The sequence below is a fragment of the Penicillium cataractarum genome (assembly GCF_028827025.1).
Source record: "Penicillium cataractarum strain IBT 29864 chromosome Unknown utg000009l, whole genome shotgun sequence".
Taxonomy (NCBI): domain Eukaryota; kingdom Fungi; phylum Ascomycota; class Eurotiomycetes; order Eurotiales; family Aspergillaceae; genus Penicillium; species Penicillium cataractarum.
In genome coordinates this window covers 4,214,719-4,228,037 of record NW_026622745.1, presented here as the reverse complement: position 1 = coordinate 4,228,037, position 13,319 = coordinate 4,214,719, and the positions used below count along the sequence as shown (strand labels likewise).

Here is a 13,319-nt window from a genome sequence, read left to right as displayed (position 1 = left end):
GTTTGGAGTTTTGAATCTCGAGCCCAACATGCTCTCAGAGTTCATGGGATGTTCATAGAGAGTCTGATAGCCGGCACCTTTGACAGGCGGAATGCTAGCGCAATGTCACTGCAGACTGAAGTATTTTGAGTTTGAAATCAATGCATATACTGTCCAATGTGCAGCTATAGTGCTTCATTTCGTGATTTGTTGGTTGTTGAAGTCGAGGACAGATATTGCCAGCACTTCACACAGTACGAAGTGTGCCTGCCCAGGCGATCAATCGCTCCAGGTTGGAAGCTTCGGCAAGAGAGACAAACCACGTAAAAGTGGTTATGCATGATAATATGAGCACCTGGACCGTATCGCGCCGTGCCATTGCGCGGTTTCAGGCCACACTCGACGCAGAAGCGCTTGTTACTGTCCCGGCCTTCTCGGCTGCGGCGTCGGCGCAACATGCTCTCGCCAAATTGACTGGCCGGGCGCAGCCGGAGGCAATAGCGACATGCATAGACATCGCGCAGGCGGGCCCAGTCCGTGGATTCAATCAATAGTAGTTCATCATGAGATGGCTGGGGAATCGAGTTGTAAAAGTAGGCACACGTCAGCCTGAACTGGAGGATATCCTCAAGGGGGAGAAAATAGGTTATTAGGACATGCAGCTCAGGTGGGAGTAGAAACAGTGGTGGCATTGACTGGGTTCAAGAGAGGGTTCATATTCTCTTTGCAGGCATAAGCTCAGGTGGCGATGGAGTTGGAGATGGGGAGACTTGAAGATGGGGAACGAGGTTAGGCGTGTATTGGTAATATTACGAATGATACCGTACGACAGGGGGTGATTTGCACATATTTTCGGTAGTGATGATCTTTAAAATACCGTCAGCGTGTGTAACAAAATCATGGTGCCAGTGACGTCGTAAGAAGCAGCTTGGTTTCTTGCAAAAGTTCCATATGATTTTAGACAATCTAGATTCTTGAATTGCAAGATTTTAAGATAATAATTAGTCTATTGCATACCATCTATGTTATCTTTATAGTTTATTCCATCCGGAGACTCTAGATCGGAAATGTAAGGCTGCTGATGGGCCCCGCAAGACAACGGTATTGTTTGCTAAATGCTGACATTCAATCATAGGTACAAGCATGCAGGTAGATAATCATCTCTCTATAATTCCTATGTACTTCTCTTTCTATACTTGTATAACCTCACATCCTTCTTTTCTCTTGTGTCACCACAATGTCAATTTCCCCCCACTTGCCACGGAATTCATTCCCTGTGGATTAGCAATCGGCTTCCACCTGCTTCCACCCCACCTCCCTATTGGCAAGGCTGTGCAGTTGAATTCGATCAACATGCTTAGATTATTAATCCAGGGCAGACCTGACTAAACTTTGAATGTCGGTCAAGGGGTAGCAAGGCGGGGGGGGGATCATTCTACACTCATCTTTAAATCGGATTTTGCCCCCGGGACTTGTGGCTTTGTACCTCTGAACAAGCTTCGCACCTCATCCTCATCCACAATGGCACCATTCGGCACGATCTACTCTTACATGCCCAGCCCTCGGGTCATGAAGGTACTTTACATCCTTTCTCCTATCGGCTTGACATCCTTGACAACCTTATTCACGGTGGGGCTTTGCTAACAACGTCTCTCGACAATGACAGGCCCAGGCTGCGGCTAACCTGAACGGCCTCGAGTTGGCCATCTTCCCCGACTTCGCCATGGGCAAGACCAACAAGACCGATGACTTCCTGTCCAAGTTCCCCCTCGGCAAGGTCCCCGCCTTCGAGGCTGCCGACGGCACCACCGTGTTCGAATCCGACGCTATTGCCCAATACATCGCGGAGTCTGGTCCCGCCAGCGCCCAATTGCTCGGTGCTACCCCGGCCGAGCGCGCCAGCATCCGCCAATGGATCTGCTTTGCGCAGGGTGAGATCCTGGACCCCGTCACTCAGCTCGCCCTGTGGCGTCTGAAGATCCGGCCCTACGACGAGGCCACCGAGACCAACAACCTGGCCCGCCTGGAGCGTTCGCTGGGTTGTCTCGAGACCCACCTGAAGGGTCGCACCTGGTTCGCCAGCGAGGAGAAGGCCAGCATGGCTGATATTACCGTTGCCTCTGCGCTGGTCTGGGGTTTCTCTATGGCTATTGATGCTGAGATGCGGGAGAAGTTCCCTCTTACTGTTGCCTGGTATGAGCGTCTCATCCAGGTTGACGGTGTGAAGCAGGCCTTTGGAGAGAAGAACTTTGTTGAGAAGCGTCAGCCTTACCAGGGTTAGATTGGTATACTCTTGAGGTCAATACTTGCATGTTAAAGTTCCCAAAAGTACCTTATAATGATGAATGACATATCTATTGATCATGATTGTGCGCAATACGGATGAACTTTATAAGAGCAAGACAATGTAAAACTTTATTATGTATGACAAGAGGTAATATGGGCGGGATCAGATGATTCATCTCATCGTATAAACAAATATGAAGCAACTATCAGGGGTAAATTTGTACAGAGAATCCTGCAACAACATGAGAGTCATGGGTATAAGCATAGAATCAAAATATGAGTATATACAGCCTGCTCTCACAGGCGAGACATGCCTTTCCGCTCACTGCGAGGCTTTCCCAATGCCCGAGCGACATTCCGGCTGGCCCAATCGGCAATGGCCATGTTGGTGACCATTGGGTTGACACCGCTAGCACTGGGGAAGACTGAAGCGTCCACAACATACAGGCCATCGGTACCCCAAACTTGACAGTCGGGATCCACCACACTAGTCTTAGGAGTCTTGCCCATACGGCACGTTCCCATTTGATGCGCACTGGCGAACAGACCCCGTTCGGGGTTCAAGGGGGACTTGCGACGCAGCTCGGCGATCCAATTCTGCAGAGCAGCATCGTTGGTCCCCTCTGGAGAATCGGGGTTCGACGCATCAGGGCGGACGAAAGGCGGGATGTCACGGTGGGTGGTATGGAACTCCTTGGCGCCAGAGATGTATGCAATCTTCGCGGCGGCAATGATGCCTTCCACAATATGGCGGCGATCAAATGGAGAAACCGTATAGTCAATTCGGGGTCGACCGTCAACGGGGTCGGGGAAGACCCGTCCACCATCGCGATCCTTGGTCAGAGTAATGAAGCTAGTGCTACGGCTCATGCTAGCTGCCCACATCTTATAGTCGAGTCCGTCCCTCCAGGGGAAGACCGGAATATATACGGATGGCATCATCGCCACGGCTTCAATCTTTACACCGTGACCATGTCCATCCAGGTCCTCGAACTCGTTGACAACGGTGGTCAACGCGCCGCCTTCCCATGGACGAACTGAGTCGTCAAAGATCGCACCAGCACCCATGACTGTTCAAAGTAATTAGTAAGAGAGCTATACCAAAAGAATGATAGGCGAGTACTCACCTGGGTGCAAATGCAAATTCTTTCCAACCTGTGAATTCTTGATGCCACTCCGCAGCAGCAAAAGAGGGCTCTGCAAGGTACCCGACGAGACAACCACCTTCTTCGCCTTGATAATCAACTTGCGTGTCACGGCTCCATCACCACTGACACCGAGATACGAGTCACGCGAGGTCCAGGTACCTTCCACGCCAATCGCAACCCGCTTGCCATTTGGACTCTTCTTGTCAAAGTTGACCTTGTCCGCCTTGAATCCTTCAATAAAGACTGCTCCAGCCTTGGCTGCATCAGCCAGGAAAGACTCCGTGGGGCCCTTCTTGCCAGCCGAATGGCAACCCAGTGTGCAGTAACCGCAGTAGTGCTCTTTATTACCGGTGTTCTGTGGTACTGCCTTGGCCGCATACCCAAGCTTGCGAGCGCCTTCTAGGATAACGTTGTTCTGGCGGTTGTGCTCGACGTGTTCGGTGTTGACTCCCATGCGGTCACAGACGCGGTCCAAACTTCTCTGGAATTCAAGTGACGTAAAGAAGGGCAGTCCGGTATCAGCCCACTCTTGACGAACATATGCCTGGGTTTGGAGAGCAGCAGACCAGTTGATCGTGCCACCACCTCCCCAAGTAGAACCTGCCAGGACTGCCATGGTCCCATCCTCGCTCATAGTAGCTCCCGCATTTTCATACATGTTGACGTATGCCTCATTCGGCTTCATGGGGAATGACTTGCTGGAGTAGGAGTATGACTTTTCAACCACGAGCACTCGAAGACCGGCCTCGGCCAAATTCTTCGCAGTTACGGCACCACCACAGCCACTTCCAACAATAACCACGTCGGTTTCAATCGTCTCGGGTTGGTCGCCAGCGGGGAACTGCAGGAACTCGTAGGGGAAACCCTCTGTCGGCTTTCCATGGACTGGAACGCGAGGAAATCCGAGAACCTGGTTCATCGTCGGGCTTGACATTACCCAAGACTTTTTGACGATTGCAGTTAGACCGCGATAGACTGCGCGGAGAGGAGGCAGTCGAGAAGTGTCCCATCCTCGGAAGACCTTTTCCCGAAAGGCCACCGGCTGTTGATGGATTGGTGTCGTGGATCCGGTGAGAATTAATGAACCTGCTCGAGTGCTATTCTCAGTGTCAGTATACAATATCTCATAGACCTCAAGGATAAAAGTACATACTTGAGTGCATTCATGATCAATCCAAACCCACTCTTTCCTTCCTCATGCACGTAGTGACCCAAGATGCGTTCCACGGATGCCCGGAAGATGGGATTCGACGAAGCATCTTCCTCCAAATAGACAGCCGCGAGCTTTGCAGCATCGGGGCCGGGGATCATTGACGATAGCTTGCTCACGGCCGAGTCCCATTCGGCAGTCGAAATAACCCTATCCGTTGATGATTGGACGGTGGCAGCCGTTCGAATAGACGGAACTATAGCATCTGCCAGCGCAAATAGCGTCGTCCATTGAGCCTCCGAAAAGAAGGAAACATTCGGAGCTGGAGGTAGAGGAACCTCCTGCGGAGTATATTCGGACACAACGAGATCGGTCATAGTGGCGATGAGCTTAACCCAAAAACGAGAACAGCCACGCTATGCAGGGTCTAACAGGTCATATAAAGTCAAAATAAAAGGATTGACGAGTACCCAAACAGCATTAGAAGGGGGGAATTTTCAGAAAACAATAGTGTCAAGGAGTGGAGAGCACAGATATAACGGGGACTCCGGACAACTGCCAACGCTCGTTCCCCACAGTTTGTTCGCAAGCCAACGCTCCGGTTCCGAGCCTAACCTCCTAGGGGACTAATTAAGAGGCTAGGGAGTAGAACGAGGGAATGGGCAGATCGAGAATCAGACCAGGCGGCCATTTCTCCCAACAAAAGACTCGCAAGACCATTAGGATTCGGTGAAAGATTAGCATTGGGACTAGGGCGGGGGGGGGGCCTCGGCAAAAAGAGTGGCATACAAACGGCAGGCAGAGTTGGGATCCATTTTTTGCATCCAAGTGGGTCGGCTAAACTGCGTTGAACCAGTCAAGATGCTCTAATTGCAAGCGATCGTCCGGTTCTCGGAGAAGCTCATGCGGGTAGCTTCCCTGAATAAGCCGAGATCCAACGCCATGTGAATCTGTGGGAATTCATTGGATGGAAGACGGGCAGCAAGAGAAGCAAGACATGCTTCTAGACTATGGTTCCGAGAAGAATGGATGGACAGAGATCAGGCCATTTTAGGTTTGATCGTCTTCTAACTACAAAGAGAAGTATGTATCCGACAAATCCACTACTTAAGTAATATATCCACGATCGGAATTGTCCCGATAGCTTGGTTCCATCTGTTGTATGACATGATTTAAGCCATGTGCTATGCTGTGTTGGCCGGGAGTATCTGAGTATAGTTTATGGCTATACTTGCTGAAGATCATCGTGGTCTATTGAGAATGGAGCATGTAGTTGTCAAGACTTGGCCCGGAGAAAACCCACCAAGGAAAAAATGGATGAACGAAGGAAATCAAATACAAAGAAGACATCAAAAGGGAACTATTGGTTCGGAATCTCATTGAATATCATCATCCTAAACTCAAGGTGTCCCTGCATGTTCGATAGTTTGACCTGCAGGACCGGAGTTTTGAATCCAAACTTAGCAGGTGTCGAGCGTGCTTGATCTAGTCATTTGATAGTCATTCTAGCTATTATTTACTAGGACTAGGCAGGTATAGCGACTCTTCAAGTCAACTCTGTTGAACTTCTAGATCTAGATCCGTCGATGTGATTGACTCGGGAATGCACTAACGCGGTCGCAAGTCGGCTTAGCTTCACCCGCCATCTCACCGTCATCCAACTACACTCCCCTTCTCAACCTCCTCTCCCCTTCCTCCACCTCCACTTCCACCATGGCAGGGGACTCCAAGGCCACCACTCCCCCTAGCGCCGGCAAATCACCAGCTTGTACTTTACCCTCCGACAAGGTCTTCTCCATCCAGATTGGCTCGGAGCTCTTTCGCCTTTCTGGAGCCTCAATTGCCTCGGACGGTCAGTGGAGATTCTCCAACTCTTTCCTCCCCGACGATCCCCAAAGTTAACGTGTCACTCTTCACTCAGCACCCTCCTATTTCTCTCGCTTCTTCGAGGAACAATTGCGCCTGGTCGATGCCTCCAATGTTCGAACCCTCTACATTGATCGCGACCCAGCCACCTTTCAAGACATCGCCCGCCATCTTCAAGGTACAGAACAGAGAAACCCGCAGGCAAAGAAACGCATGCGCTAGAAGCTTGCATCTCAAAATTCAGCCCACGGTCTAATAGTTCTCAGGCTACCATGTCCGACCTCGAGATGGCGCCCAATTCGTGAAGCTATTCGCCGACGCCCAATTCTACACCTGTCAGATCCCCCGCCCAATTAACCCCCAATTTTGCGACCGAGTCCGTGCTGATCCAACCACAGTGCCACGGTTGATGTCCCAATTATTCGAGTCCGAGATCTTCATCCAGATCGGCGACCGCCACTTTCAGATCCCTCGTGATATCTTCTCCGGCCCTGGTGATTCCCCGAACTTCTTTTCCCTAGGTTTCGGTGCCTTTTTCGCCTCGCCCTCCGAAGTGTTCCCCGGCCTAGACCGTGTCGGCCTGCTTCGACCCCCTGCTATCATACCCCCAAGCGTTCCCAATCGGTCTGCAGACGTATTCGCAGAATTGCTGCACCTGCTACGCGGATACCCACTGCACATTCGAAATGCCGACCATCGTGCAGAGCTACTACGGGATTGTCGATATTTCCACCTTCGCGGTCTAGAGCAGAAGTTGATTCCCCATCACATCAGTTATAACCCCTTCCGTCAACGCTCGGAGATTGTCATTCGCTTGGAAGATGTACGACCCTCGGGTGTGCAGTTCGCGCCCGATACAACTTCTCGAACGGGCGTTGGGTCGGTTCTGTATGCTCGCCCCTTCGTCGACGAGAACCCGGCCGACTTGATCCTGGAGATTGCAGATGCCTCTACGTTGGTTAACAGAGCCGCTCGCCGGGCAGACTTTGTTGGATTGACCAAGTCTCGCATGGCCAGCTTGCTCCAGGTAGTGGCTAAGAAGATGGGTCTTCCAGATTCCAAATTCGGTACGATTCCCATCAGGGTTCGCTGGGGACAGGCTACGGATATTGTAGTCGACGGTGAATCAAACCCGACCTGCCCGGCGAATTTTGCGCCGGACTTGGAGACGGATGATGATTTGCCGCCAGCCAAGCGCCACCGATCAGATGCATCCGAGGGGTCTTACAGCGAACCCTGCGTAGTGAGGACGGGACAATGGCGACTACAGGTGGAAGCGGACAACAATGGTACATACGAGGTAGTCCTAATCGCGGTCAAGTTGGATACGTGGACAACTGCCCAAGTGCGAAACCAGTATCAAAAGTTCCTCTAAAGAGAACTATCTAGTGGTTGAATTTGGAGAAGTCGGACAGCTATGCGATATGGATTGATAATATACAGGTCAAGGCATCTGCCGTTGCACTCAACATTGATCTAATCGGAGAAGCCATCCCACTCTTCATCCTCGTCGCTGTCATCAGTGGCGTCGCCTTGAGCGTTATCATCTGCCACATCATCGTCGGACTTCTTTTTGGCAGGTTCTGTGCGAGCACCTTCCGAGTCACGTACAAAGCCAGCGACGAAGAAACCTCCCAGCCCTTCTGCATCGCCGGACCAACAACGCAGACAAGCCTCGAGGTCTTCCACGGAGAGTGCTGCCACCGATTCGCAATCTTCCGACTCCACACCGGTCTCCATGTCTCGATCACGCCGAACGCCGCGGTGTTTCCACCGGCGCAGGCCTTCAGGTTGCTCGTCGCGTCGCAAAAGTCGCCAACCACGCTCTTTGGCAACGTCCGATGCCAAGAGGCGAGCCACCACGGCCTCGTTCTCGATCAGATGAATCGAGCAGGTACTATATGTGACGTGGGTTGCATTGGGGAAACTCAATGCATGCTCGACGATGCGGGCCTGCAGATTCGACAACTTGGTGAGACGATCATTGTCGATTGTGCCGCTTGGAATATCATTCTCATCGGATGGTGCGGCACTGGGTTCTCCCATGGTCACGTTTGATGACGAATCATCCGCCTCGTCGCCGTCTTCAGCGCCACGTTTCCTCTTCTTGCCGTTGGGCTTGGAGGATTTGATCACTTTAGGCTGGGGCAGTGTCAGTTGTGGAACATCATCACGACCCACGATACCACTGCCCGAACAACTCGGGTCAAGTAGAAGACCAGATACATTCTCAAACTGTTCATCTGTCGGATCCAGCGCTAGGAAGTCCTGGCCCTGCAAAACCGTAACCATAGGATCTGCGCCAGCTAGCCCCACCATCTTCTGCAGCGTTTTGGAACGCACTTTAGACGCATCCATAGAGAATATCTGTTTCCGAGGCGTCTTCTGCTTTTGCTGCTTGGCCAGTAACGATGCCATGTGTGTAGTCTTGTTTCCCGGAGCAGCGCAACCATCCACCAAATCCCCTTGCCAGGCATCCTTGGGCCCGCGATCACCTAGCAGGAGGTACGCAGGGAAACACGACGCTTTATCCTGTAAGATAATCTCGCCATTCTTGTATGCGGGCGAAGACGTGAAATCCGCACCGTAGGGAACCGCTACGAGATCAGGAATATTGGGATCCATATACAACAACTTCCGCTTAGTACGATCGTCCTCCTCCGGAGCGAGAGCAGCAAGCGAGTCCACACGCTGGTAGTCTGCAAACGTAGTACGCAGCTGTTCCTCCAGGGAACTCCTAATATTGTTCACGCGCACCCAGCGCGGATAAACGAAATGAGAAGTGCCATCAGCCTCACGCTTCTCTCTCAGCACGGCAGCCTTGAGCTGTTCAACCGTTGCACAGCCACGTCGCACACGGGCTTTGGTAAATTCGGCCTTGAGACGAACTTTATGCCGCTCAACAGCCTGGCGAATTGGATGAGCTGCAGGCGCTGCAATGCCCTTTTTCGAGAGGAGGTGGTCATAGACCAAGAGGAGAGCGAGGAGGGGAGTTAACTATAACGAATCAAGAATACTTTGTCAGTCAGTAGGTATGACATTGTAGATCCCGGGACAAATAAAAATTGCTCACCTTGCGCTCCACGCTGAGAATATCAGCTTTTTCAATCACATCTGCCAGGACGCGGTCCCATTTGGAGGCCTCGGTGATCAAGGCGTAGATTTGGGCGGGCGAGGCACGGAGATTGCGGGCGCTGTAGATGCGGGACTTGAAGGAGCCTCCTGCCGAGGGTGCGGTCAGGATTGCGACTGCATCGAAGTAGAGGGACATGGCGATGCATCTAGAGATCGGGAAATTTGGAAACGATAAAGTGATAAAATGATAAAATGATGGAGATGGTTGTTTGGCTTGTTTGCACTCGTGTGGGTCCGCTGGAGATGCTTGGTTACTCCCGTCAATCCTGTCAAGTATACTCTCGTGGCCATATGAATCGAGGGATTGTCGACAGTTCAATTACAATATGATAAATTACTGAGCCTTACGGGCCACCGTATATCTATGATCGGGCGATATACGTAGATATTGATCTAAAGCGGACCGAGGTGCAATGGTTGTGTGCTCTCAATCTCAGGATTAATGGATATTGGAGTACCTAAACAATTTATCGGAGCTGTTCGACTGTTGATGGCTGAGGGGCGTAAGCAATTTGAGTAGAAGATAATGAATTTGAATTTGATTTGAAGATAAATAGTATTCCCACGGTTGGTGTTACCTTGACCGAGTACACCTGCACTACGGGCCGCTAGCACAAATATATACTTCCCCATTGTAGCTCCAACTTCACACTCCCTTTCCTACCCAATCCACCACCACCATAACCTCAAGGCAGTTCCAATTCAAACTCGGGAACCGACCTCCTCTCGCAAGCATTGTCACAACTACATCCCAGTTTCAACATCCTCCATCAACACCCCAACCTCCACAACCATAGCAACAATGACAACCTCACCAACATTCACAACCACCATCCAACCCCCTCCAGGCCCCTCAACCCCCCTCGTCCTCCCAACCCACCCCCTCGCCCCGCAAAACCCACCAATCTTCAACGATGCAATGCACGTCCGCGCCCGCGTCTTCATAGACGAACAACACTGTTCCGCAGATAGCGAGATCGACTCTGACGACGCACGGAGCTGGCAATGGGTGATATACGCATCACCTGCAGCCAATACACCACACCAAGAAGGAAACAGTGCGAACCCATCGTCGGGGCAGTCCACCCCCGTCGCGGTAATCCGTCTCGTCCCCCCCCCACAACCACTACACGCCCTGCTCACGAACCCGTCCGACGCCGGGAATGAACATCTCCCGGCCTACGATTGGAGTCACGAGCCGTGTATAAAACTCACCCGCGTCGCAGTGCTACCCGAATACCGGGGTCACGGGCTGGGTAGACGACTCGTGCAGACGGCGTTGGAATGGGCAGCCTCCCACGCGAGTGAAATCAACGACGCTGCTGTGCGATTAGCTGGTCAGACGAAGGAGGGATTGAACGGGGTAGGAGGTGGATCTCCGAGTGCATGGACCGGATTGGTACTGGTTCATGCGCAGGTGGACGTTGAGCGGATGTATAGGGGCCTTGGATTTGTGACGGATGAGGAATTGGGCAGGTGGGATGAGGAGGGGATTGAGCATGTTGGTATGTTTCGGCGGGTGGAGGTGCGGTGATACCAAGGAGACCGATGGAGAATATTTGAGAGATGAGGTACGATGATATCACGGGTGGGCTATAGACTATAGACTTTTTTAACATAACCAGCATAAACTCTGCCGTATCATGCAGGAAATCGTGCATATCCGATAAGATGGACATAATCTACAAACTCAAAACGGAACTAGAATTTACGGAAGATAAAGAAAAAAAGCAAATTGGAATAAACAATTCTGAATTTCATTTCAATAGTTGCTGAAGGGAGGTGACATGGAGATCAAGCCTAGCCCCACGCCATGTCCGTCTAGCGTTGCTCAGGATCAGGCATCAGTGCGAAGAGAAAAAAAAAAAGCATAAACGAGATTGCCGCTCGAGTGAAGTGGCGGGGTATCCTGATCGAAGCATAAAAAGAAGCACGAAAAGCCACTGCTAGGCTAGGAAAAAAAAGTGGAACACGCAAATGACTGCAGATCGCTGGATCCAAGCAGCTTGCAGGAAAAAACCAGAGACCGTTGACCCTGTCTAATAAAGAACATGATGCAAAGGATCGGGCAAGGCCACCGCGGAGGGGCCGGTGCCTTGGATAGACGGAAGCGAAAAAAAGACAAGCACGATGCTCATAAACCGAGGACGCCAGTAGAAACTCCGTACCGATGGTCGCAAATCAGAATGGAAAAAAATAAGGCCGTGAAAAAAAAAGATGAATCGGAGGGAGATTAGAAGTGAAATGTTGCCGTATGCCAGACCCGCTGACCAGTGCGAGGGACCCGAGACGAGAAGGTCAATTCGATGCAGACCAACTCGTTCGATCAATTAGAAGGTGCTCCAGTTCCAGTCACGGGGAACACTGGCAGCAACCTCGGCAGTCTGACCGAGATTGGCCTTGAGAGCCGCTCGGCCCGAGCTCTCACTGGACTCGAGATCCTCGGCAGGCTGAGTGTTCTCATCGTTCTTGGCGTCAATGGAGTTCTGAATCTTGTTCAGGCGGTCGGTGCGAGTCTCCTCCCAGCGCTGGTAAGCACTCCAGCAGAGATCACAGGCCCGGGAGAGAACGCCCTCGGGGTGGAAGCGGGCATTCTGGTCGAGAGGAACGAGATGCGGGGTGTGGTTGTAGCAGAAGACGTGACCACAGTGGCGGCAGTGATGACGGCGGGTGAAGATGCCAAAGGAAGAGCGGCAAGTGGGCGAATCACAGCTCGAAGAAGCAGCGTCAGCCTGTAGGGGAGAGGAAGATTAGCAAAGGAACGATAAACATGGTGGAATGTGTGATTTGATCGCCGAGTCCCCCTGCAATCAACATGCGAGCACGCCATCCGATGACGAGCGCGCGACGTTGACTGTGAATGGCGCCATCCCCACCAGTCCCCAGTCATATATATAGAGAGGGATATGACTAGAGAAGAGAGGGAAAAAAAGGAAAGAGAACTGGAAGGGGGCAGTGTTTACTCACTTTCCAGTGATCGCGGGTAGGCATTCCCGTGACCACGCCCAAGTGCTCGGTCTTCATCCACTCGTGTTCAGCCACCTTGCTGATGCCGCTGAACTTGCTCTCCATGGTGGAACGACGACTAATGGGTTCGGTGTCTTCGTTCAGGCTGTCCAGAGAACCGTGCACGCTGCGCGGTGGGGTGATAGGGGAGGACTTCTGAGGACGTTCGGTGGGCCGCAGGGCCGCGGGGACATAAAGAGGGCCCTTGAGAGGACGCAACTGGCGAGACTGAAGGGGCAGTTGGTGCAAAGCAGCGGTGGTGAGACGTGGTGAAGTGGGAGAATTGTTGGCGGGAGTGGTAGTGGAGGAGTTGGTGGGCGAAGGGTGGCCGTAGACGGAGATTTGGTTGTTGCCGGGTGCGGCCGTGCCGGGGGCGGGGGCGGTAGCAGTGGCCGTCATAACGTGAGTAGCCATTTTGGAGGGGAGAGTTTATGAGGGGGGGGGGGGGAGAAAGAGAGAGAGAGAGAGAGACAGAGAGAGAGGAGAGTAGTGAAAGTTGGAGAACAGGTCGGCGATAGCAATAATAAAGGGGAGGAGGCAGAGAGTGGAAGACCCGATGTTGACCAGTGACCAGTCGGTTGTAGGTCAGGTTCGGGAGAAGGTGTGGGTAATAAGTAATAATCGTGGGTAATCGAGTAGAGAGTACTACTCCGTCCGTGTAGGACTAGTTCAACTCTCCCCGTTCCGGAGACGAGCACACGACCGACTCGGGGCCGTTCAGCCGTGGAGTAAAAGAGCCAAGAGGAGTC

At 52.1% G+C, this 13,319-nt stretch overlaps 7 protein-coding genes across 7 annotated transcripts; 4 read left to right on the top strand and 3 right to left on the bottom strand.

Moving 5' to 3' along the window:
- Nucleotides 1-326: 326 nt before the first annotated feature.
- Nucleotides 327-533, top strand: N7496_012142 (uncharacterized protein; the record flags this gene model as incomplete). The annotated part of the gene is made up of 1 exon (XM_056705055.1): nt 327-533. The coding sequence occupies one exon, from the start codon at nt 327-329 to the stop codon at nt 531-533; it is 207 nt and encodes a 68-aa protein (XP_056551015.1).
- A 967-nt stretch (nt 534-1,500) lies between these two features.
- N7496_012141 (glutathione S-transferase family protein) lies at nt 1,501-2,260 on the top strand (the record flags this gene model as incomplete). The annotated part of the gene is made up of 2 exons (XM_056705054.1): nt 1,501-1,554; nt 1,646-2,260. 2 exons carry the CDS (start codon nt 1,501-1,503, stop codon nt 2,258-2,260), a joined length of 669 nt encoding a protein of 222 aa, XP_056551014.1.
- A 302-nt stretch (nt 2,261-2,562) lies between these two features.
- On the bottom strand, nt 2,563-4,940 carry N7496_012140 (GMC family oxidoreductase; the record flags this gene model as incomplete). Its single annotated transcript, XM_056705053.1, has 3 exons — nt 2,563-3,335; nt 3,393-4,510; nt 4,567-4,940. The coding sequence occupies 3 exons, from the start codon at nt 4,938-4,940 to the stop codon at nt 2,563-2,565; spliced, it is 2,265 nt and encodes a 754-aa protein (XP_056551013.1).
- Nucleotides 4,941-6,276: 1,336 nt separating this feature from the next.
- On the top strand, nt 6,277-7,804 carry N7496_012139 (uncharacterized protein; the record flags this gene model as incomplete). Its single annotated transcript, XM_056705052.1, has 3 exons — nt 6,277-6,415; nt 6,485-6,607; nt 6,696-7,804. 3 exons carry the CDS (start codon nt 6,277-6,279, stop codon nt 7,802-7,804), a joined length of 1,371 nt encoding a protein of 456 aa, XP_056551012.1.
- Nucleotides 7,805-7,905: 101 nt separating this feature from the next.
- N7496_012138 (rRNA (cytosine-C5-)-methyltransferase RCM1) lies at nt 7,906-9,700 on the bottom strand (the record flags this gene model as incomplete). The annotated part of the gene is made up of 2 exons (XM_056705051.1): nt 7,906-9,426; nt 9,503-9,700. 2 exons carry the CDS (start codon nt 9,698-9,700, stop codon nt 7,906-7,908), a joined length of 1,719 nt encoding a protein of 572 aa, XP_056551011.1.
- Nucleotides 9,701-10,366: 666 nt separating this feature from the next.
- N7496_012137 (GNAT family N-acetyltransferase) lies at nt 10,367-11,098 on the top strand (the record flags this gene model as incomplete). The annotated part of the gene is made up of 1 exon (XM_056705050.1): nt 10,367-11,098. One exon carries the CDS (start codon nt 10,367-10,369, stop codon nt 11,096-11,098), a length of 732 nt encoding a protein of 243 aa, XP_056551010.1.
- A 796-nt stretch (nt 11,099-11,894) lies between these two features.
- Nucleotides 11,895-12,984, bottom strand: N7496_012136 (FYVE zinc finger domain-containing protein; the record flags this gene model as incomplete). The annotated part of the gene is made up of 2 exons (XM_056705049.1): nt 11,895-12,296; nt 12,532-12,984. 2 exons carry the CDS (start codon nt 12,982-12,984, stop codon nt 11,895-11,897), a joined length of 855 nt encoding a protein of 284 aa, XP_056551009.1.
- Nucleotides 12,985-13,319: the final 335 nt, after the last annotated feature.